The 24,773-nt window shown below is 48.6% G+C and overlaps 1 protein-coding gene across 1 annotated transcript in view; it reads left to right on the forward strand.

Moving 5' to 3' along the window:
* LOC147121682 (putative voltage-dependent R-type calcium channel subunit alpha-1E) overlaps positions 1-24,773 on the forward strand; it is a 1,254,166-nt gene that overhangs the window by 322,130 nt on the left and 907,263 nt on the right. Inside the window, exons 19-20 of the mRNA XM_085977984.1 lie at positions 19,171-19,833; positions 22,275-22,582. Of these exons, the coding sequence (XP_085834110.1) occupies positions 19,171-19,833; positions 22,275-22,582 (971 nt within the window). The remainder of the gene's footprint in view (positions 1-19,170; positions 19,834-22,274; positions 22,583-24,773) is intronic.

Raw genomic sequence — 24,773 nt, forward strand, 5'->3', positions numbered from 1 at the left:
TGTCCCAGATACAGGAGTATGAGAGAGGGGTTAGAGTGTCCCAGATACAGGAGTGTGAGAGAGTGGTTAGAATGTCCCAGATACAGGAGTGTGAGAGAGGGGATACAGTGTCCCAGATACAGGAGTGTGAGAGAGGGGTTAGAGTGTCCCAGATACAGGAGTGTGAGAGAGGGGTTAGAGTGTCCCAGATACAGGAGTGTGAGAGAGTGGTTAGAATGTCCCAGATACAGGAGTGTGAGAGAGGGGTGAGAGTGTCCCAGATACAGGAGTGTGAGAGAGGGGTGAGAGTGTCCCAGATACAGGAGTGTGAGAGAGGGGTTAGAGTGACCCAGATACAGGAGTGTGAGGGAGGGTTCAGAGTGTCGCAGATACAGGAGGGTGAGAGAGGGGTTAGAGTGTCCCAGATACAGGAGTGTGAGAGAGGGGTTAGAGTGACCCAGATACAGGAGTGTGAGGGAGGGTTTAGAGTGTCGCAGATACAGGAGTGTGAGAGAGGGGTTAGAGTGTCGCAGATACAGGAGGGTGAGAGAGGGTTTAGAGTGTCCCAGATACAGGAGGGTGAGAGAGGGGCTAGAGTGTCACAGATATTGGAGCGTGAGAGAGGGGTTAGTGTGTCCCAGATACAGGAGTGTGAGAGAGGGGTTAGACTGTCCCAGATACAGGAGTGTGAGGGAGGGTTTAGAGTGTCGCAGATACAGGAGTGTGACAGAGGGGTTAGAGTGTCCCAGATACAGGAGTGTGAGAGAGGGGATAGAGTGTGCCAGATACAGGAGTGTGAGAGAGGGGTTAGAGTGTCCCAGATACAGGAGTGTGAGAGAGGGATTAGAGTGTCCCAGATACAGGAGTGTGAGAGAGGGGTTAGAGTGTCCCAGATACAGGAGTGTGAGAGAGGGGTTAGAGTGACCCAGATACAGGAGTGTGAGAGAGGGGTTAGAGTGTCCCAGATACAGGAGTGTGAGAGAGGGGTTAGAGTGTTCCAGATACAGGAGTGTGAGAGAGGGGTTAGAGTGTCCCAGATACAGGAGTGTGAGAGAGGGGTTAGAGTGTCCCAGATACAGGAGTGTGAGAGAGGGGTTAGAGTGTTCCAGATACAGGAGTGTGAGGGAGGGGTTAGAGTGTCCCAGATACAGGAGTGTGAGAGAGGGGTTAGAGTGTCCCAGATACAGGAGTGTGAGAGAGGGGTTAGATTGTCCCAGATACAGAGTGTGAGAGAGGGGTTAGAGTGTCCCAGATACAGGAGTGTGAGAGAGAGGTTAGAGTGTCCCAGATACAGGAGTGTGATAGAGGAGTGAGAGTGTCCCAGACACAGGAGTGTGACAGAGGGGTTAGAGTGTCCCAGATACAGCAGTGTTAGAGAGGGGTTAGAGTGTCCCTGATACAGGAGTGTGAGAGAGGGGTTAGAGCGTTCAGATACAGGAGTGTGAGAGACGGGTTAGAGTGTCCCAGATACAGGAGTGTGAGAGAGGGGTTAGAATGTTCCAGATACAGGAGTTTGAGAGAGGGGTTAGAGTGTCCCAGATACAGCAGTGTTAGAGAGGGGTTAGAGTGTCCCTGATACAGGAGTGTGAGAGAGGGGTTAGAGCGTTCAGATACAGGAGTGTGAGAGAGGGGTTAGAGTGTCCCAGATACAGGAGTGTGAGAGAGGGGTTAGAGCGTCCCAGATACTGGAGTGTGAGAGAGGGGTTAGAGTGTCCCAGATGCAGGAGTGTGAGAGAGGGATTAGAGTGTCCCAGATACAGGAGTGTGAGAGAAGTTTTAGAGTGTCCATGATAGAGAAGTATGAGAGAGGGGTTAGAGTGTCCCAGATACAGGAGTGTGAGAGAGGGGTTAGAGTGTCCCAGATGCAGGGGTGTGAGAGCGGGGTTAGAGTATCCCATTTACAGGAGTGTGAGAGAGGGGTTAGAGTGTCCCAGATACAGGAGTGTGAGAGAGGGGTTAGAGTGTCCCAGATAAAGGAGTGTGAGAGAGGCGTTAGATTGTCCCAGATACAGGAGGGTGAGAGAGGGTTTAGAGTGTCCCAGATACAGGAGTGTGAGATAGGGGTTAGAGTTTCCCAGCTCCAGTAGTGTGAGAGAGGGTTTAGAGTGTCCCAGATACAGGAGTGCGAGACAGGGTTAGAGTATCCCAGATACAGGAGTGTGAGGGGTTAGAGTGTCCTATTGTATCCATGTGTTAATGGAGACACGGAATGCAGGAGTTGGTTTAACAGGTGTTTACTGACCAAAGTTTGGAGGTGAACTATAAGATACAAGACACTATACAGGCTTATATACCCAAGTGGTCACTTCCGGTATTACAGTACACAGGGGCTCTTAAAGGTCCATACACTACAGTTAGAGTGTCCCAGATACTGGAGTGTGAGAGAGGGGTTAGAGTGTCCCAGACACAGGAGTGTGAGAGAGGGGTTAGAGTGTCCCAGATACAGGAGGGTGAGAGAGGGGTTAGAGTGTCCCAGATACAGGAGTGTGAGAGAGGGGTTCAAATGTCTCAAATTCAGGAGTGTGAGAGAGGGGTTAGAGTGTCCCAAATACAGGAGTGTAAGAGAGGGGTGAGAGTGTCCCAGATACAGGAGTGTGAGAGAGGGGTTAGTGTCCCAGATACAGGAGTGTGAGAGAGGGGTTAGTTTTTCCTAGTTGCAGGAGTGTGAGAGAGGGTTTAGTGTGTCAAAGATACAGGAGTGTGAGAGAGGGGTTAGAGTGTCCCAGATGCAGGGGTGTGAGAGCGGGGTTAGAGTGTCCCAGATACAGGAGTGTGAGAGAGGGTTGGATGTGTCACAGATACAGGAGTGTGAGAGAGGGTTAGAGTGTCCCAGACACAGGAGTGTGAGAGAGGGGTTAGAGTGTCCCAGATACAGGAGTGTGAGAGAGGGTTTAGTGTGTCCCAGATACAGGTGTGTGAGAGAGGGTTTTGAGTGTCCCAGATACAGGAGTGTGAGAGAGGGGTTAGTTTTTCCTAGATACAGGAGTGTGAGAGAGGGGTTAGAGTGTCCCAGATACAGGAGTGTGAGAGAGGGTTTAGAGTGTCCCAGATACAGGAGTGTGAGAGAGGGGTTAGAGTGTCCCAGACACAGGAGTGTGACAGAGGGGTTAGTGTCCCAAATACAGGAGTATGAGAGAGGGGTTCGAGTGTCCCAGATACAGGTGTGTGAGAGAGGGGTTAGAGTATACCAGATACAGGAGTATGAGAGAGGGGTTAGAGTGTCCCAGATACAGGAGTGTGAGAGAGGGGTGAGAGTGTCCCAGATACAGGAGTGTGAGAGAGGGGTTCGAGTGTCCCAGATACGGGAGTGTGAGAGAGGGGTTAGAGTGTCCCAGATACAGGAGTGTGAGAGAGGGGTTAGAATGTTCCAGATACAGGAGTGTGAGAGAGGGGTTAGTGTGTCCCAGATACAGGAGTGTGAGAGAGGGGTTCGAGTGACCCAGATACAGCAGTGTTAGAGAGGGGTTAGAGTGTCCCAGATACAGGAGTGTGAGAGAGGGGATAGAGTGTCCCAGATACAGGAGTGTGAGAGAGGGTTTAGAGTGTCCCAGCTACAGGAGTGTGAGAGAGGGGTTAGTGTGTCCCAGATACAGGAGTGTGAGAGAGGGTTTAGAGTGTCCCAGATACAGGAGTGTGAGAGAGGGTTTAGAGTGTCCCAGCTACAGGAGTGTGAGAGAGGGATTCGAGTGTCCCAGATCGAGGAGTGAGAGATGGGTTAGAGTGTCACAGATACAGGAGTGTGAGAGAGGGGTTAGAGTGTCCATGATAGAGAAGTATGAGAGAGGGGTTAGAGTGTCCCATATACAGGAGTGTGAGAGAGGGGTTAAAGTGTCCCAGATGCAGGGGTGTGAGAGCGGGGTTAGAGTATCCCATTTACATGAGTGTGAGAGAGGGGTTAGAGTGTCCCAAATACAGGAGTGTAAGAGAGGGGTTAGAGTGTCCCAGATACAGGAGTGTGAGAGAGGGGTTAGTGTCCCAGATACAGGAGTGTGAGAAGATACAGGAGTGTGAGAGAGGGGTTAGAGTGCCCAGATACAGGAGTGTGAGAGAGGGTTAGATGTGTCACAGATACAGGAGTGTGAGAGAGGGTTGGGCTGTCCCAGATACAGGAGTGTGAGAGAGGGGTTGGAGTGACACAGATACAGGAGTGTGAGAGAGGGTTAGAGTGTCCCAGATACAGGAGTGTGAGAGAGGGGTTAGAGTGTCGCAGATACAGGAGTGTGAGAGAAGGATTAGAGTGTCCCAGATACAGGAGTGTGAGAGAGTGGTTAGAGTGTCCCAGATACAGGAGTGTGAGAGAGGGGTTAGTTTTTCCTAGATACAGGAGTGTGAGAGAGGGGTTAGAGTGTCCCAGATACAGGAGTGTGAGAGAGGGGTTAGAGTGTCCCAGATACAGGAGTGTGAGAGAGGGGATAGAGTGTCCCAGATACAGGAGTGTGAGAGAGGGGTTAGAGTGTCCCAGATACAGGAGAGAGAATTGCAGACGGAGTGAATACACATGCTGAAGATGGGCTGCTGAGATTTTAGTGTTTTTAGTGTCTGAAGTGGGGAAAAAAAGTTTCATTTCATTTCAATTTTTAAAAAGGTTTTAAAATTAAATTTAGTTCTAGTTAAGTTAGTTTAGTTTAGGTTAGTTTAAGTTTAGATTAGTCTAGACAAAGTAGAGAAGGAAAAGACCGCCAGAAAGACTACCAAAGAAAAAAAAAAACCCAGAGGAAAATAGATACAGGAGTGAGAGAGAGAGGTTAGAGTGTCCCAGATACAGGAGTGTGAGAGAGGGGATAGAGTGTCCCAGATACAGGAGTGTGAGAGAGGGGTTAGAGTGTCCCAGATACAGGAGAGAGAATTGCAGACGGAGTGAATACACATGCTGAAGATGGGCTGCTGAGATTTTAGTGTTTTTAGTGTCTGAAGTGGGGAAAAAAAGTTTCATTTCATTTCAATTTTTAAAAAGGTTTTAAAATTAAATTTAGTTCTTGTTAAGTTAGTTTAGTTTAGGTTAGTTTACGTTTAGATTAGTCTAGACAAAGTAGAGAAGGAAAAGACCGCCAGAAAGACTACCAAAGAAAAAAAAAACCCAGAGGAAAATAGAGGAAAAAAAAAAAGCCAAAGCAAAAAAAAAAAGAAACAAGAGAAGAACTACACAAACCAGTGAACGGCAGCCACACGGGGCTTCAGCAGCGGTGGTTGAGTCGGCGGCATCGGGACCGAGTTCGAGGAGGCGAGGTGACTCGGGCCGCAGCCCAGCGGTCCAGCAACCGGCACAGCCGAGGGGACTCGGGCCGCATCCCAGAAATCGGAACGCAGCCCGGCAACGGGCACAGCGGAGAGGACTCGGGCCGCATCCCAGAAATCGGCACAGCCAAGGAGATCCGGAACGCAGCCCGGCAATCGGCACAGCGGAGAGGACTCGGGCCGCATCGCAGAAATCGGCACAGCCGAGGAGATTCGGAACGCAGCCCGGAAATCCAGCAATCAGCACAGCCGAGGGGACTCGGGCCACAGCCCAACAATCCAGCACGGGAAAGGCCCGAGGAGCCAGGCCAGCAGGCACAGAGACCTCTGAGGAGAAGGAGAGCAACCAGAAGGCTCGCAACCAAGACCGTGAGTACAGGGCCCAGGGAGGGAGGCCCAGGGAAAGGCCCGAGGAGCCAGGCCGAAACAGAGGCCCAGAGACCTCTGAGGGGGAGGGGAACAGCCCGAAGGCACCGGGAAACAGTGGCTCACAGACTCAGACCTGAGAAGGGTGAACCCAGGAGCCGAGGCCCAGGGACCACGGGGTCGGAGAGGGGGACCGGGAAAGTTCGCGAACAGGGAGAGGGTAACACCAAACCCGGGGCCCCAGAAAAGCTTATTCTAAGATCAACAATACTTTACCAAAAATGAGCGAATCAGAAGATCCACAACAGCCCCGCTTCCAGATTCCCCCCAACACCACAAAAAAAGCTATAAAAACGATCAAGCATGCTCAGATGAGAGAAAAACCAGAAACTCTCTTTACTGACTGTTACAACAATGGGACAAAAAGTAACCTCATATTCTACTCAGATCAGCCAGCGGCTTGGATCAGAGCAATAAAATCACACTATACCAGTGTTAAGCTAAAAAATACCGCAAATGGGTCCATAATGAAAATTAACACACCAGGAGACAGTTCAATCACGACTGTCAACGCGTACAATACCGGAACAATATTAGTGCAAGGCAACCTCGACAAATTTGCAACGGCCTTCAGGACACTGAAAAGATCAACTACGAGGGGAATGAACAGCCCCAGAGTGGCCCGCACTCCCCCCAAGATTAACAACTTACCAGGAGAAAATCTGCATGGTCAAGGGATGAACGAGCCACACAGTTCAAACCAGACACTAACCCCGGGGAACCACAGCCACACGATACAACTGACAAACCCCAGCATAACTACCACGGAGGAAGCCACACATAGTTCCCCTACCATTCCCAGCCCACCAAGAGAAGAGCAGCATAGCCAGGAAGTGAGTGAGCCTTCCAGGGCCGACCAGCTTAGCCAGGAAGTGAGTGAGCCTTCCAGGGCCGACCAGACACATACCCCGGGATCACACAGCCAGATACAACCAAAAGATAAATTTTATCAATTAGAGATAGAGATGGTTAAACTTAGAGAGGAGGTCCTCAAATTGAATGACAAACAAAAGCAGGAGAGGGAGAGACACAAGAGAGAGCTGAATAGACTTGATAACCAGGTGAATCTACTTAAGAATCAGGTGAAAGAGCTGCAGGAAAAAGAAGAGAGCCATAGAGGAGAGAAAACACCATTAGACCAGCAACCAGAGACTAGAGATAAGACAAGACAGAGCCGGACGGAACGGCTGCACTCCCACACGGAACAAAAGCAACAGACACACAATACAAGGGGTGCCACACAGACCGACCAGCATGCTGACTCGCAATCTTCCCCCACCACCATGGAACCACAAGCGAGCCGCTCACAAGAGGTACGCACACACCAGACACCCCAGCCCAGCACACACACTATGAGTCCAGGCGAAAGCCACCAGACAGTAAACACAAACAAGGCTGACGTCGTAATACTCATAGACTCAAATGGGAAATTTCTATGGGAGAAAAAGCTCTTCCCTAGAAGTAAAGTAGAAAAGATTTGGTGCCCAACAACAGACAGAGCCATGGGATGGCTGACCAAAGCCAGATTAGGCTCCCCCCAACACATAATAATACACACGGGCACAAATGACCTAAAGGCCAAACAGAAAGAGGTAGCAACATCGCTCAGAGCAATGATTAGGAAGGCAAGCAGTACATTTCCAAACACTAGAATCACTGTTTCCACAATATTGCCGAGAACAGACTTCAACAACAACACAATTCATGAGATAAATGCCAGCATAGCAACAGAATGCGAATCAAACCACAACGTACACCTGGCCCAACACCCCACCCTCGATGAAGAATGTCTTTACGACCACGTCCACATCCAAAGGCAAAAAATATCGATCTTTGCTAAAGCCCTGAAGGACGTCGCTTTTAACCGGGTCCATACCCAGACTCCAAGAGGACCCCCCCCCGACCACCAGAGATCAGCGGGGTACATATCAGGAACACTACAAAGACCACCACCACACCAACCGAGACCGGAGAGGATCCCCATGCAAAACAACATTATCAGACCTGCACCACTCCTGTCCCACAGGGGAATAGGACCGCTACCAGCCAGACAGAGGGAGAGATGCACAGGACGTACGCAATACCTCAGACAGAAACAATCCATTAAGAGACAATAAGCAGATGTGCAGCAGCATCTACTTCCGCCTAATGGATCAAGGACTAATTAATAGAAAGAACTGTAACCAAATTGTATTAACTTTTGTAGACAACTGGGGTGATCTTTTTTTTCCCCACACTTAGACACGACAAACACGTACCACTCTTTAACCTATCATAGAAAAAGATAAAACTTAACATGAAATCCTTATATATTTCGACCTGGAATATCCAAGGTCTACGCTCTTCACTGCGAGAAGTGAAGAGTAGGACCCCAGAGTTCATAGAGGAAACTAAAGATCTAGATATTATCATTTTACAGGAAACTTGGTATAAAGGAAAAGGACACACCGGCTGTCCCCAAGGGTACACTGAGCTAGTGGTCCCCTCCAATAAATTACCAAGTGTAACCCAAGGCAGAGACTCCGGAGGCATACTGATCTGGTTTAAAACAGAACTTAAGAATTACATCAAATTTATAAAAAAGGGCGAAAACCATATGTGGCTCAAACTTGAGAGGGAGATTATCTCAAACACCCAAGATGTTTACATTTGCGCACTTTATATCCCTCCAATCGATTCCCCGTACTACAAAGAGGACACCTTCTCCAACATGGAGGGGGAAATTATCCAATACCAGGCCCAGGGGAACGTGTTGATCTGTGGGGACCTCAATTCAAGAACGGGCGAAGAACCAGACTTCACCAATAATCAGGGAAACAATTACGTATTCGGGAATAACCACTTTGACATCCCTTCCCTTCCATACAGGCATAACTGCGACAAGCAGTCAAATACCAACGGTAAACAGCTACTACAGCTCTGTCGAAACCTGGGTCTGTACATTGTCAATGGTAGGTTCATAGGAGACCTCCTAGGAAGATCGACCTACTGCTCACCTCTTGGCTGCAGCACAGTAGACTATATGATTACAGACTTGGACCCATCCTCTTTCAGAGCATTCACAGTCAAACCACAAACAACACTGTCAGATCACAGCCAAATTACTATGTTTCTCAAAAAGACAGAAACAAACAACATAGAAACACAACCCAGTAAACTGTACAACACCAAAAAATCGTACAGATGGGCCAAAAACGACACGGAAAAATACCAGAAAACAATTAGCAAAGCATCAACTCAAGCTCTCTTAGACACCTTTCTGGATAACATATACACTCACAATAAAGAAGGCGTAAACCAGGCAGTTAGTAAACTAAACAATATTTTTGATAATTTGGCAACAAATGCAAACTTGAAAGCTCGCAAGAACAAACCCAAAACAAAAAACTATGAAAAATGGTTTGACCATGATTGCCATAACATGAGGAAAAAACTTAGAAAACTATCAAACCAAAAACACAGACATCCAGAAAACGAGGAATTACGCCTTACTTATTGTCAGACGCTAACACAATACAGAAACACACTCAGGACCAAAAAAGAGCAATTTATTAAGAATACACTCAGCTCCATGGAGGAATCCATTGAGTCGAATTGTTTCTGGGACAACTTGAAAACACTACACAAAAAACAACACGACGATTTGTCCATTCAAAATGGGGACACATGGGTAAACCACTTTGAAAAATTATACCAGAAAAACACACTAAGACCAGAGCAACACCAAATACGCAAAAAACTGGAAAAGCTTGAAATGGCCATAAAAGATAACCAAAACCCGCTAGACGCCATAATAACAGAAAAAGAACTTCTTGAAAAACTCAAGGACCTGCGACCAGGAAAAGCTTGCGGGACAGACGGCATACTAAACGAGATGATTAAACACGCAGACGACAAACTGAAACTGGCTATCCTAAAACTCTTCAACTTGGTTCTGAGTGTCGGTTATTTCCCTGACATCTGGAACAAAGGACTCATAACACCCATATACAAAAGTGGGGACAAAATCGACCCAAACAACTATCGAGGCATCTGTGTAAACAGTAACCTGGGGAAGGTATTCTGTAGCATCATAAACAAAAGACTTATAAACTTCCTTGAAGAGCACAATGTCTTGAGTAAAAGCCAAATTGGATTCCTGCCAAACTATAGAACATCCGATCATATCTTCACCCTACAGACCCTAATTGACAAACACGTTCACCATAACAAAAGCAAAATCTACGCATGCTTTGTAGATTTCCAGAAGGCTTTCGACTCCATCTGGCATGACGGTTTATTCCTGAAACTTATCGAAAGCGGGGTAGGAGGTAAAACATATGATGTAATTAAATCAATGTATACAAACAATAAATGTGCAGTTAAAATTGGAGACAAACAAACAAAATACTTCCCACAGGGGCGGGGGGTGACGCAGGGCTCGCCAATCTCACCGACACTCTTTAATATTTACATTAATGGATTGGCAAAACTACTTGAACAATCTACAGCACCCGGCCTCACCCTATATGAATCCAAGGTTAAATTCCTCCTCTATGCCGACGACCTGGTTCTGCTGTCACCAACTAAGGAGGGTCTACAGCAGAACCTGGACCTGCTGGAGTCGTACTGCCAGACTTGGGCCCTGACAATAAATCCCCAAAAAACCAAAGTCCTTGTGTTCCAGCAAAGATCCAAACAACATGGACCCACAATAAATTTCACAGTAGGAACAACCAAAATTGAACAAACCACTCACTACACATACTTGGGCTTAAAAATCAGTTCTACGGGAAACTTCAAACTGGCTGTGAATGAACTGAAAGAGAAAGCAAGAAGGGCTTTCTATGCCATCAAAAAATCAATCCAAATAGAAATCCCAATTAGCATTTGGCTCAAAATTTTCAAATCAGTAATTGAACCAATTGCACTCTATGGCAGTGAGGTCTGGGGACCACTAACACAACAAGATTTTGCAAAATGGGACAAACACCCAATTGAGATCCTACATGCGGAATTCTGTAAAAGTATCCTCCGGACTCAAAGGAAAACAGTAAACAACGCATGCAGGGCGGAACTAGGCCAATACCCATTAATAATCACTATCCAAAAAAGAGCCACCAAATTTTGGAATCACCTACAAATGAGCAACCCCCAATGCTATCACTACGACGCCCTGAAATGCCAAGAGCTGACCATAAAGAAGAATACCCTCAGTCAACTAGTCCTGGGACTCAATAAAGTAACTAATAACAATACTAACAATAACCAGCCCCAGGACAGTGACAGGGTAACACAAAGAATTCGACCCAACACAATCGTCGCTAAGCAAAAGGAAAAATATCTGTCATATTGGGCAGAAACAACAAAAACCCAAAGCAAACTCAATTGCTACTTGGCCCTAAACAGACAATACAACATAGCTGATTACCTGACCATGGTAAAGGATAACAAACTGAGAAGAACCTTGACAAGGTACAGACTTAGCGAACATAGCCTAGCGATCGAAAAAGGCAGACACAGGCAGACCAGGCTGCCAAGAGAAGACAGGATATGCTCTCACTGCAGTCAGGGAGTAGTTGAGACAGAGATGCACTTCCTCACAGCCTGTGGAAAATATCAGGGCATCAGAGAGAATTTCTATCAAAAATTCTCACAAATATGCCCTGAATTCAGAAATCTGACTGACAACCAAAAACTCCCATTCCTACTGGGGGAGGAGAGAAGCTGTGTAACACTGGCGGCACACTATGTTACAGCTTGCCATGAACAGAGGGACAACCAGTAAACTAAGACAAGAATATATATAAACAAGGCGAAAATATATTTATAAACTCAGGGATATACCTGTTTATACACTGTATGAATGGAACCGCGTTTATGTGTTCAACCATAAATGTATTTTGATGCTTTGGCAACATAAGATGTACCTTATCATGCCAATAAAGCGATTTGTATTGTATTGTGAGAGAGGGGTTAGAGTGTCCCAGATACAGGTGTGTGAGAGAGGGTTTAGAGTGTCCCAGATACAGGAGTGTGAGAGAGGGGTTAGAGTGTCCCAGATATAGGAGTGTGAGAGAGGGGTTACAGTGTCCCAGATACAGGAGTGTGAGAGAGGGGTTAGTTTTTCCTAGATACAGGAGTGTGAGAGAGGGGTTAGAGTGTCCCAGATACAGGAGTGTGAGAGAGGGTTTAGAGTGTCCCAGATACAGGAGTGTGAGAGAGGGGTTAGAGTGTCCCAGATACAGGAGTGTGAGAGAGGGGTTAGAGTGTCCCAGATACAGGAGGGTGAGAGAGGGGTTAGAGTGTCCCAGATACAGGAGTGTGAGAGAGGGGTTAGAGTGTCCCAGACACAGGAGTGTGACAGAGGGGTTAGTGTCCCAAATACAGGAGTGTGAGAGAGGGTTTCGAGTGTCCCAGATACAGGAGTGTGAGAGAGGGGTTCGAGTGTCCCAGATACAGGAGTGTGAGAGAGGGGTTAGACTGTCCCAGATACAGGTGTGTGAGAGAGGGTTTAGAGTGTCCCAGATACAGGAGTGTGAGTGAGGGGTTAATGTGTCCCAGACACAGGAGTATGAGAGAGGGGCTAGAGTGTCCCAGATACAGGAGTGTGAGAGAGGGGTGAGAGTGTCCCAGATACAGGAGTGTGAGAGAGGGGTTAGAGCGTCCCAGATACGGGAGTGTGAGAGAGGGGTTAGAGTGTCGCAGATACAGGAGTGTGAGAGAGGGGTTAGAGCGTCCCAGATACTGGAGTGTGAGAGAGGGGTTAGAGTGTCCCAGATACAGGAGTGTGAGAGAGGGGTTAGAGTGTCCCAGATACAGGAGTGTGAGAGAGGGGTTAGAATGTTCCAGATACAGGAGTGTGAGAGAGGGGTAAGTGTGTCCCAGATACAGGAGTGTGAGAGAGGGGTTAGAGTGTCCCAGATACAGCAGTGTTAGAGAGGGGTTAGATTGTCCCAGATACAGGAGTGTGAGAGAGGGGTTAGTGTGTCCCAGATACAGGAGTGTGAGAGAGGGATTAGAGTGTCCCAGATCGAGGAGTGAGAGATGGGTTAGAGTGTCACAGATACAGGAGTGTGAGAGAGGGGTTAGAGTGTCCATGATAGAGAAGTATGAGAGAGGGGTTAGAGTGTCCCAGATACAGGAGTGTGAGAGACGGTTAGAGTATCCAGATACAGGAGTGTGAGAGAGCGGTTGGAGTGTCCCAGATATCGGAGTGTGAGAGAGGGGTTACAGTGTCCCAGATACAGGAGTGTGAGAGAGGGTTTAGAGTGTCACAGACACAGGAGTGTGACAGTGGGGTTAGTGTCCCAGATACAGGAGTGTGAGAGAGGGGTTAGAGTGTCCCAGATACAGGAGTGTGAGAGAGGGGTTAGTGTGTCCCAGATACAGGAGTGTGAGAGAGGGTTTAGAGTGTCCCAGATACAGGAGTGTGAGAGAGGGTTAGAGTATCCCAGATACAGGAGTGTGAGGGGTTAGAGTGTCCTATTGTATCCATGTGTTAATGGAGACACGGAATGCAGGAGTTGGTTTAACAGGTGTTTACTGACCAAAGTTTGGAGGTGAACTATAAGATACAAGACACTATACAGGCTTATATACCCAAGTGGTCACTACCGGTATTACAGTACACAGGGGCTCTTAAAGGTCCATACACTACAGTTAGAGTGTCCCAGATACTGGAGTGTGAGAGAGGGGTTAGAGTGTCCCAGATACAGGAGTGTGAGAGAGGGGTTAGAGTGTCCCAGATACAGGAGGGTGAGAGAGGGGTTAGAGTGTCCCAGATACAGGAGTGTGAGAGAGGGGTTCAAATGTCTCAAATTCAGGAGTGTGAGAGAGGGGTTAGAGTGTCCCAAATACAGGAGTGTAAGAGAGGGGTTAGAGTGTCCCAGATACAGGAGTGTGAGAGAGGGGTTAGTGTCCCAGATACAGGAGTGTGAGAGAGGGGTAAGAGTGACCCAGATATTGGAGTGTGAGAGAGGGGTTAGAGTGTCCCAGATACAGGAGTGTGAGAGAGGGGTTAGTTTTTCCTAGTTGCAGGAGTGTGAGAGAGGGTTTAGTGTGTCAAAGATACAGGAGTGTGAGAGAGGGGTTAGAGTGTCCCAGATACAGGAGTGTGAGAGCGGGGTTAGAGTGTCCCAGATACAGGAGTGTGAGAGAGGGGTTAGAGTGTCCCAGATGCAGGGGTGTGAGAGCGGGGTTAGAGTGTCCCAGATACAGGAGTGTGAGAGAGGGTTAGATGTGTCACAGATACAGGAGTGTGAGAGAGGGTTAGAGTGTCCCAGATACAGGAGTGTGAGAGAGGGGTTAGAGTGTCCCAGATTCAGGAGTGTGAGAGAGGGTTAGAGTGTCCCAGATACAGGAGTGTGAGAGAGGGGTTAGAGTGTCCCAGATACAGGAGTGTGAGAGAGGGTTAGAGTGTCCCAGATACAGGAGTGTGAGAGAGGGGTTAGAGTGTCGCAGATACAGGAGTGTGAGAGAGGGATTAGAGTGTCCCAGACACAGGAGTGTGAGAGAGTGTTTAGAGTGTCCCAGATACAGGAGTGTGAGAGAGGGGTTAGTTTTTCCAAGATACAGGAGTGTGAGAGTGTCCCAGATACAGGAGTGTGAGAGAGGGGTTAGAGTGTCCCAGATACAGGAGTGTGAGAGAGTGGTTAGAATGTCCCAGATACAGGAGTGTGAGAGAGGGGTTAGAGTGTCCCAGATACAGGAGTGTGAGAGGGGACAGAGTGTCCCAGATACAGGAGTGTGAGAGAGGGATTAGAGTGTCCCAGATACAGGTGTGTGAGAGAGTGGTTAGAGTGTCCCAGATACAGGTGTGTGAGAGAGGGTTTAGAGTGTCCCAGATACAGGAGTGTGAGAGAGGGGTTAGAGTGTCCCAGATACAGGAGTGTGAGAGAGGGTTTAGAGTGTCCCAGATACAGGTGTGTGAGAGAGGGTTTAGAGTGTCCCAGATACAGGAGTGTGAGAGAGGGGTTAGAGTGTCCCAGATACAGGAGTGTGAGAGAGGGTTTAGAGTGTCCCAGATACAGGAGTGTGAGAGAGGGGTTAGAGTGTCCCAGATACAGGAGTGTGAGAGAGGGGTTAGAGTGTCCCAGATACAGGAGTGTGAGAGAGAGGTTAGAGTGTCCCAGATACAGGAGTGTGTGAGAGGGGTTAGAGTGTCCCAGACACAGGAGTGTGACAGAGGGGTTAGTGTGTCCCAGACACAGGAGTGTGACAGAGGGGTTAGTGTCCCAAATACAGGACTGTGAGAGAGGGTTTCGAGTGTCCCAGATACAGGAGTGTGAGAGAGGGGTTCGAGTGTCCCAGATACAGGAGTGTGAGAGAGGGTTTAGAGTGTCCCAGATACAGGAGTGTGAGAGAGGGGTTAGACTGTCCCAGATACAGGTGTGTGAGAGAGGGTTTAGAGTGTCCCAGATACAGGAGTGTGAGTGAGGGGTTAATGTGTCCCAGACACAGGAGTATGAGAGAGGGGTGAGAGTGTCCCAGATACAGGAGTGTGAGAGAGGGGTTCGAGTGTCCCAGATACGGGAGTGTGAGAGAGGGGTTAGAGTGTCGCAGATACAGGAGTGTGAGAGAGGGGTTAGAGCGTCCCAGATACTGGAGTGTGAGAGAGGGGTTAGAGTGTCCCAGATACAGGAGTGTGAGAGAGGGGTTAGAATGTTCCAGATACAGGAGTGTGAGAGAGGGGTTAGTGTGTCCCAGATACAGGAGTGTGAGAGAGGGGTTAGAGTGTCCCAGATATAGGAGTGTGAGAGAGGGGTTACAGTGTCCCAGATACAGGAGTGTGAGAGAGGGGATAGAGTGTCCCAGATACAGGAGTGTGAGAGAGGGGTTAGAGTGTCCCAGATACAGGAGTGTGAGAGAGGGGTTAGAGTGTCCCAGATATAGGAGTGTGAGAGAGGGGTTACAGTGTCCCAGATACAGGAGTGTGAGAGAGGGGTTAGTTTTTCCTAGATACAGGAGTGTGAGAGAGGGGTTAGAGTGTCCCAGATACAGGAGTGTGAGAGAGGGTTTAGAGTGTCCCAGATACAGGAGTGTGAGAGAGGGGTTAGAGTGTCCCAGACACAGGAGTGTGACAGAGGGGATAGAGTGTCCCAGATACAGGAGTGTGAGAGAGGGGTTAGAGTGTCCATGATAGAGAAGTATGAGAGAGGGGTTAGAGTGTCCCATATACAGGAGTGTGAGAGAGGGGTTAGAGTGTCCCAGATGCAGGGGTGTGAGAGCGGGGTTAGAGTATCCCATTTACAGGAGTGTGAGAGAGGGGTTAGAGTTTCCCAGATACAGGAGTGTGAGAGAGGGGTTAGAGTGTCCCAGATACAGGAGTGTGAGAGAGGGGTTAGAGTGTCCCAGATACAGGAGGGTGAGAGAGGGTTTAGAGTGTCCCAGATACAGGAGTGTGAGAGAGGGGTTAGAGTTTACCAGCTCCAGTAGTGTGAGAGAGGGTTAGAGTATCCCAGATACAGGAGTGTGAGGGGTTAGAGTGTCCTATTGTATCCATGTGTTAATGGAGACACGGAATGCAGGAGTTGGTTTAACAGGTGTTTACTGACCAAAGTTTGGAGGTGAACTATAAGATACAAGACACTATACAGGCTTATATACCCAAGTGGTCACTACCGGTATTACAGTACACAGGGGCTCTTAAAGGTCCATGCACTACAGTTAGAGTGTCCCAGATACTGGAGTGTGAGAGAGGGGTTAGAGTGTCCCAGATACAGGAGGGTGAGAGAGGGGTTAGAGTGTCCCAGATACAGGAGTGTGAGAGAGGGGTTCAAATGTCTCAAATTCAGGAGTGTGAGAGAGGGTTAGAGTGTCCCAAATACAGGAGTGTAAGAGAGGGGTTAGAGTGTCCCAGATACAGGAGTGTGAGAGAGGGGTTGGAGTGTCCCAGATACAGGAGTGTGAGAGAGGGGTTAGAGTGTCCCAGATACAGGAGTGTGAGAGAGGGGTTCAAATGTCTCAAATTCAGGAGTGTGAGAGAGGGTTAGAGTGTCCCAAATACAGGAGTGTGAGAGAGGGTTAGAGTGTCCCAAATACAGGAGTGTAAGAGAGGGATTAGAGTGTCCCAGATACAGGAGTGTGAGAGAGGGGTTGGAGTGTCCCAGATACAGGAGTGTAAGAGAGGGGTTAGAGTGTCCCAGATGCAGGGGTGTGAGAGAGGGGTTAGAGTGTCCCAAATACAGGAGTGTAAGAGAGGGGTTAGAGTGTCCCAGATACAGGAGTGTGAGAGAGGGGTTGGAGTGTCCCAGATACAGGAGTGTAAGAGAGGGGTTAGAGTGTCCCAGATGCAGGGGTGTGAGAGAGGGGTTAGAGTGTCCCAGATACAGGAGTGTGAGAGAGGGGTTAGAGTGTCCCAGATACAGGAGTGTGAGAGAGGGTTTAGAGTGTCCCGGATACAGAAGTGTGAGAGAGGGGTTAGAGTGTCCCAGATACAGGAGTGTGAGAGAGGGTTAGACTGTCCCAGATACAGGAGTGTGAGAGACGGGTTAGAGTGACACAGATACAGGAGTGTGAGAGAGGGTTAGAGTGTCCCAGATACAGGAGTGTGTGAGAGGGGTTCGAGTGTCCCAGATACAGGAGTGTGAGAGAGGGGTTAGAATGCCCCAGATACAGGAGTGTGAGAGAGGGAATAGAGTGTCCCAGATACAGGAGTGTGAGAGAGGGGTGAGAGTGTCCCAGATACAGGAGTGTGAGATTGGGGTTGGAGTGTCCCAGATACAGGTGTGTGAGAGAGGGTTTAGAGTGTCCCAGATACAGGAGTGTGAGAGAGGGGTTTGAGTGTCCCAGATACAGGAGTGTGAGAGAGGGGTTACAGTGTCCCAGATACAGGAGTGTGAGAGAGGGGTTAGTTTTTCCTAGATACAGGAGTGTGAGAGAGGGTTTAGAGTGTCCCAGATACAGGAGTGTGAGAGAGGGGTTAATGTGTCCAAGACACAGGAGTATGAGAGAGGGGTTAGAGTGTCCCAGATACAGGAGTGTGAGAGAGGGGTGAGAGTGTCCCAGATACAGGAGTGTGAGAGAGGGGTTCGAGTGTCCCAGATACGGGAGTGTGAGAGAGGGGTTAGAGTGTCCCAGATACAGGAGTGTGAGAGAGGGGTTCGAGCGTCCCAGATACAGGAGTGTGAGAGAGGGGTTAGAGTGTCCCAGATACAGGAGTTTGAGAGAGGGGTTAGAGTGTCCCAGATACAGGAGTGTGAGAGAGGGGTTAGTGTGTCCCAGATACAGGAGTGTGAGAGAGGGGTTAGAGTGTCCCAGATACAGGAGTGTGAGAGAGGGGTTAGAGTGTCCCAGATGCAGGAGTGTGAGAGAGGGATTAGAGTGTCCCAGATCGAGGAGTGAGAGATGGGTTAGAGTGTCCCAGATACAGGAGGGTGAGAGAGGGTTTAGAGTGTCCCAGATACAGGAGTGTGAGAGAGGGGTTAGAGTTTACCAGCTCCAGTAGTGTGAGAGAGGGTTAGAGTATCCCAGATACAGGAGTGTGAGGGGTTAGAGTGTCCTATTGTATCCATGTGTTAATGGAGACACGGAATGCAGGAGTTGGTTTTACAGGTGTTTACTGACCAAAGTTTGGAGGTGAACGATAAGATACAAGACACTATACAGGCTTATATACCCAAGTGGTCACTACTGGTATTACAGTACACAGGGGCTCTTAAAGGTCCATACACTACAGTTAGAGTGTCCCAGATACTGGAGTGTGAGAGAGGGGTGAGAGTGTCCCAGATACAGGAGTGTGAGAGAGGGGTTAGAGTGTCCCAGATACAGGAGGGTGAGAGAGGGGTTAGAGTGTCCCAGATACAGGAGTGTGAGAGAGGAGTTAGTGTGTCCCAGATACAGGAGTGTGAGAGAGGGGTTGGAGTGTCCCAGATACAGGAGTGTGAGAGAGCGGTTAGAGTGTCCCAGATACAGGAGTGTGAGAGTGGGTTAGAGTGTCCCAGGTACAGGAGTGTGAGAGAGGGGTTAGAGTGTCCCAGATACAGGAGTGTGAGAGAGGGGTGAGAGTGTCCCAGATACAGGAGTGTGAGAGAGGGGTAAATGTCATGGAAGAGGTATGATGTGATGGGCTGGAACTAAGCTTATTCTAACCGTCCCATTGAATGGTAAGTTCGTGAGATCGAGAAGGAAGATGAAGGTTAGGTCACTTTGTTCCTGAGCTCCGCAAATATTATATGAGGTCTCCCGCAGCCGTGGCATCACCTTGTGTGATTGTGTAAATTCCTCTAAAAGAATTATAATCTAAAGACTCAGCTTGTAGAACTGTTCGCTCCACGCTTCTCTCTAGTATAACCCAACACAACGAACGCAATGGGGTCGATGAGAAAAATACGTTAGATCTCTGATTAGGCGGAGAATAGGAGATAATTAAATGACAGAAGTAATGATGGTGTGATAGAAAGAGGCAATAATGAAAGTAATTAGAGAAACAAAGAGCTGTACCCAAAGATTTGATGCTGATGTCAGCTTTGTCACTCAGATTTAACAATAATTGTTTCTGACTCTCAGTGACCTTTAATTTTGTTCCTGTCACGTTGCTCTGTTCTGTTCTATTGTGTCGTACTGTGTTGTTTTCTGCTCTGCATGTGGATCCAGGAGGGAATTTAGGAGGCACAAGCACATGTCCATCTGGGAGGCCAGAACCAGCCAACTGAGGAGGCGCATGCAGATGAGCAGTCGCGAGGCTCTATTCGCCGAGGCCCTGCAGGGACTGGAGGGGAGCAGGTATCGCAGGCACCGTTCCAGGATCTTCGAAGGTGAGTCCCTCCGGCGACTGGGCGAGCAGCAGGCCAAGGAGGCTAATCAACCCGGAGAGGGCGGCAAGCGAGAAGGCTTCAAGAGTCAGTCACTCCGCAACAATTGGCAACCCACGGGGGAGTGCAAAGATTGCTCCTCGTCCAAAGTGAATGGGGATCAGGACCGCAGGCGGAGCAGGGCTTATGGCCGGAACGCCGAGGCTGGGGAAAGTTTCAGGATGGACGAACACGCGCGGGTTAAGAGGAGGTACAGGTCCCTCTATAAGGAAGCGAAGCTGGGGCTGGAGGAGAGCTATGAGACCAATCTCAGCCACGGGGCAGGCGGAATCAAGGAGGAGGGGCTGCTGCAGCTGCAGCCCGAGGAACAGAAGAGCGACCTGCCAAGCCAAAGCCCCGAGCAGAAGGTTGCCCGGGAACAGACAAAGGCGTCCTCGTGGAGAGGGAGGCCACAAACAAGGTCAGCAGCTCTTGAAATCGAATTGAAATTAGCGTCGCCAACTCTGCTTGGACCGTATTGCGGGGTTTCCTGCCTCCAACCATTCCGCTCCCACCTTGTGTCGACAGGCAATAATGGTGGCCAAAATACCCACAATCGTGTGCGTTCCAGAAATTGCTCTATCCACCTTTGGTTGTACTGGAGCCAGCGCCACTTTGTCCGCTGTATGCGTTGCGACCCACCTATTGGGGGGTTTTTTTTGCTCGCAGGAGTGAACGGGTGGTTAATTCCGGGAGCCTCCAGGACAAACAGGGAGGCTTGGCAACCCTAGTTTAAAACAAACAACTTTGATGTTGGTGGGTCTTTCCTGGCTGTGAGCTAAAAAGCTAGGAGAAAAATAATACAATGTGGCGGACAACAAGCAATTAAAAAATATGGATTTTTATAAATATTGGATATGGGAATAAAGGCTGTTTGACTGACAGTCAATTATCATCCAATGGGTAACAAAGAGTCTGTTCGCTTTCCAATTGGCAGGGGAAGGTGGGGCACTGCGAGGATTGGTATGCCGGGTGACCAATGGCGGGAGTGTAGGGGTGGGGTAGTTGGAGGCAGGAGGTCATGTGATGAGATCTCCAGGAATATGTCCAACCAGAGTTGGCAACCTTAGATAACGTGGCTCGTTAAAACTCTGCCGAAATATTGGCAGTTAACAGAGTAGCCCAGTTCGCATCAGGTCCCGCTCGCAGTAACTAACAAGATTGCCTTAAGTCATTCATGTCTCAATCCTCCCTGTTGAAATCCAGATGGCGAAGAGACATGGACTGCCTGTGAACTCCGATCACATTCTCAGCGATATATCTATTTCCTTCCACTCCTCATTCCCTCTGAGATCTCCTAGGCCCTAAGCTCTGGAATTATCTCCCTAAACCTCTCCGCCTCGCTACCTCTCTTTCCTCCTTTAAAACACTCCTTAAAACCTACCTGTTTGATCAAACTTTTGGTCACCTGTCCTAATGTCTTCTACTTTGGCTCAGTGTCAATTTTTGTCCGATTATGCTCCTGTGAAGAACCTTGGCACGTTTTACTACATTAAAGTCGCTATATAAATGCAAGTTTTTGATCCCCTCTATAGCTGACCAGGGAAGGCTGGATTCATTTCCCAACATATGGATTGCTCAGTGACCAGGGTTGCATGCTCACAAGATATCTACCCTTTGCCTTCACCCACCCAGGGAACACCCTGTTCCCAGGAAAAAAGGTCAGGAGGGGAAATGGGGTGAAGCCCCAATTTCTATGTGGCGGAGTAGGGGGTGGGGAGACTTGACCTGCGCCTATACTGGGCCGTTCAGAAGCATGTTAATGAGGGGGGAGGGTGTGACCGATGTCCCATCTCATGTCCCAGACCTTGCTGGGCACCCTAGAGCAGGGACGCCATGAGAAGATGGTGCTGTGGCCTGTCCCGGGAGCTTAATCAGCAGCCAGGAGGTACAGATGTCCCCAGGGTTATGGAGGCAATCTTCATGAGGCTGGGATATATGCTCCTTTCAGCTGTCCAGCGACCCCTGCTGGACAGTGTGTTGATGTCCATACTGGATGTGGACAGGAATGAGCTTGGTGAATGGCCAAAGAGCCCCTCATAAACCTGCTGTTCAGGATTGTAATGTATATACCTTTATTAAGGGGGGGAACTACTTTTTACAGCTCATGTATACTGTAGTACCGGCAGTGACCACACCTGTATATAGCACTGAGTAGTAATCTTTACAGTTCAGTTCCACTGTGAGCCACGTTGAGTAAACACCTGTGGTACCCTTCTCCTGCTGTCTGTGTCTTATTATACACAGACACAACAAGGATCATGTCAGCAGTCTGTCACTCCAATGAGGTGCCGGAGGATGCCAGCTTTCAACAACAACATGTATTTATTTATACGGTGCCTTTAACATCGCAAAACTTCCCAAGGCACTTCATAGCTGCGTTAACAAATAAAATTTGACACTGAGCCACATAAGGAGATATTTGGACAGGTGACTAAAAGCTTGGTCAAAGAGGTAGGTTTTCAGAAATGTCTTAAATTAGGAGAGAGGTGGAGAGGTTTCGGGAGGGAATTCCAGAGTTTAGTTTGAGGCGACCAAAGGCCACTAATATAGAGCTAAAGGAGTGGGAAATGTATAAGAGGCCAGAATTGGAGGAGCGCAGAGATCTCAGAGGGTTGTAGGGCTGGAGGAGGTTCCAGGGATAGGGAGGGGCGAAACCATGGAGGAATTTGAACACAAGGATGAGAATTTTAAAATTGAGGCGTTGCCGGCTCGGGAGCCAATGTAGGTCAGCGAGCAGAGGGGTGATGGGTGAACAGGACTTGATTTAGGATGTAAGAGGGGAAAAGGGAAGGGGGCAAAAAATAGGGTGGACGGAACTTGTCTTGGCTTATGTGTCTCATTTCAAATGTCTTCACACAGCCGCATGAATCAAAAGCTGGGCACAGACAGGAACCTGCCCAGCGGGCAAGTGGGGCTGGAGAGCACCAAGATCACCGAGAACGAAAATGTGGACAGTGCAAAGAACAGCAAGCTCGACAAGCAGCAGGTTAACGAACAGACCAGCTTGTTAAACCTGCAGCTGGATCTGAAAAATATCTCAACTTCACCGGGGGTGAGAGAGCTGGCCAACTCCAGGAACCCCGATCGGGACAAGACTCTGGATCAGACTGAGATTGATCTGGACTGCGAAAACACAGAGACCCCCATGGATTCCCTTGTCGCACCAGGTAGGAACGTTTACGCTTTCAGAGGTGGGATTGCAAAGAGAAGAGCCCATTGGACCCCCCCCCACCCCACCAACCAGCCCCCACCCTGTGAAGCTCATCAGAGCTGGCTCCATGAATCTGTTCAGACTCAGGGGTCAAAGTGAAGGATTCTTGGTGTAATGCTGGCGATCTGACACTAGGTCTCATCTCACTGACCCGTGTGTGACGATAACCAGAGATTGAGTCCCAAGCAGTACCTCAACACGCTGGCACTCCTCAGTGACTGCTACCCAGGTCTTGGGGCAGGGGTATTTTAATCTCTAGAGTAGTTTCATGTCTAGTCTGATGGATGGGAGCCTCCTTCATCTGCTACCTGTAGGTGCCTTCAGTTCGGGACCGTCTCCATCCAGATACCAATGCCGGTGATACCACCGCACTAAGTTGCCCATAATTGATACCAATTGACAATCACACCGGGCCTGGCATCAGGAAAGTAGCAATGGTGTGGGTTGGGGACCCTTCTGTGGTTGGCTTTTCACAGATAGGGAAAGGCTTCTGTGGTTGTTAAATGAACAAAAATTGTAAATGCATTTCAAAAGAATATTTTGACAATTTTGCTAAATATAGTAACCAGAGCAATGGGGGCAGTGAAGATAAGATTCCACTCTATCTAATCTGTACTGTACCTGCTCTGGGAGTGTTTGATGGGACAGTGTAGAGGGAGCTTTACTCTGCATCTAACCCGTGCTGTACCTGCCCTGGGAGTGTTTGATGGAACAGTGTAGAGGGAGCTTTACACTGTATCTAACCAGTGCTGTACCTGCCCTGGGAGTGTTTGATGGAACAGTGTAGAGGGAGCTTTACTCTGTATCTAACCTGTGCTGTACCTGCCCTGGGAGTGTTTGATGGAACAGTGTAGAGGGAGCTTTACTCTGTATCTAACCTGTGCTGTACCTGCCCTGGGAGTGTTGATGGGACAGTGTAGAGAGGGCTTTACTTACATCCCTCTACACTCCATTGTAGTTCTCACTCTCACACTGTATGTCAGGTGTTATGGTGTATGCCACTCTCAATGCTATAGTGGGCTAAGACCATGGGGAGTGGATGGTGGAAGCCATCAGTGGGCTACAGTTCCATTATCTGTAAGACATTCTGATTGTCTGACAGTTTATAGAGTTCAGACCCATGGAGCAGACAACACAAATCTCAATGAACCTGTGAAACTTTTTCACTTAAAAATCAACAAGAGGTTACAAGTAATTACCAGAATACAAAATGTACTCAATTCATGTACTTATTACAAGCAAGCATCTAAAATCATTGACTTTAAGCTCAGGTGATTATAAGCACCACATACATACTAACACCAGATGAGAGGTCAACTCAATGATGACTAGACGTATGACTTTAACTGGCAACTGACCAGGTGTTCATCGACTGCAGCCACGAATGTCAGTCCACAATATCCCTTAACTCAAAAACTTTGCAACTCGCCCACAGTATTCATAGCCCAAACTTTGTGATTACCGTTGCTTTTCTCTCTCTCTCCTTCTATCTGTTTTGACGCTGAGTTAACCAAGTCAGACATTCAAGAATTGAAGAGAGTCAGTTTTTTCACATTTGCAGGTTGTTGACTCATGGTTCTCACATAATTTTGAAGATCTTATCTTTTGATGGAAAAGTACCTGCACATCATGTTTTAGCCAAGCAGTCTCTTGTCCTCAAAGCTTGTCGATACATTTGGTCACTTTTAGATACAGTCAAGTTTATCATGGACAGTATTACAGAGCCCCACTCCCCTCCTCTCTTGAAGGTGCTGACTCTCATTAGGGACAGTTCCATGAGCCCCGCTTCCCTCCTCTCCTGAAGGTGCTGACTCTCACTGGGGTACAGTTCCATGGGCCCTACTCCCCTCCTCTCCTGAAGTTGCTGACTCTCACTGGGGTATAGTTCCATGGCCCCCACTTCGCTCCTCTCCTGAAGGTGCTGACTCTCACTGGGGTACAATTCCATGGGCCACACTCCCCTCCTCCTGAAGATGCTGACTCTCAATGGGGTACAGTTCCATGGGCCCCGCTCCCCTCCTCGCCTGAAGGTGCTGAATCTCACTGGGGTATAGTTCCATGGGCCCCACTCCCCATCTCTCCTCTCCTGATGGAGCTGACTCACTGGGGTACAGTTCCCTGTGCGTCGCTCCTACTCCCAGTGAGAA

Source organism: Somniosus microcephalus, chromosome 3 (assembly GCF_052327205.1).
Source record: "Somniosus microcephalus isolate GS21.2 chromosome 3, FLI_Smic_1.0, whole genome shotgun sequence".
Classification (NCBI taxonomy): Eukaryota; Metazoa; Chordata; class Chondrichthyes; order Squaliformes; family Somniosidae; genus Somniosus; species Somniosus microcephalus.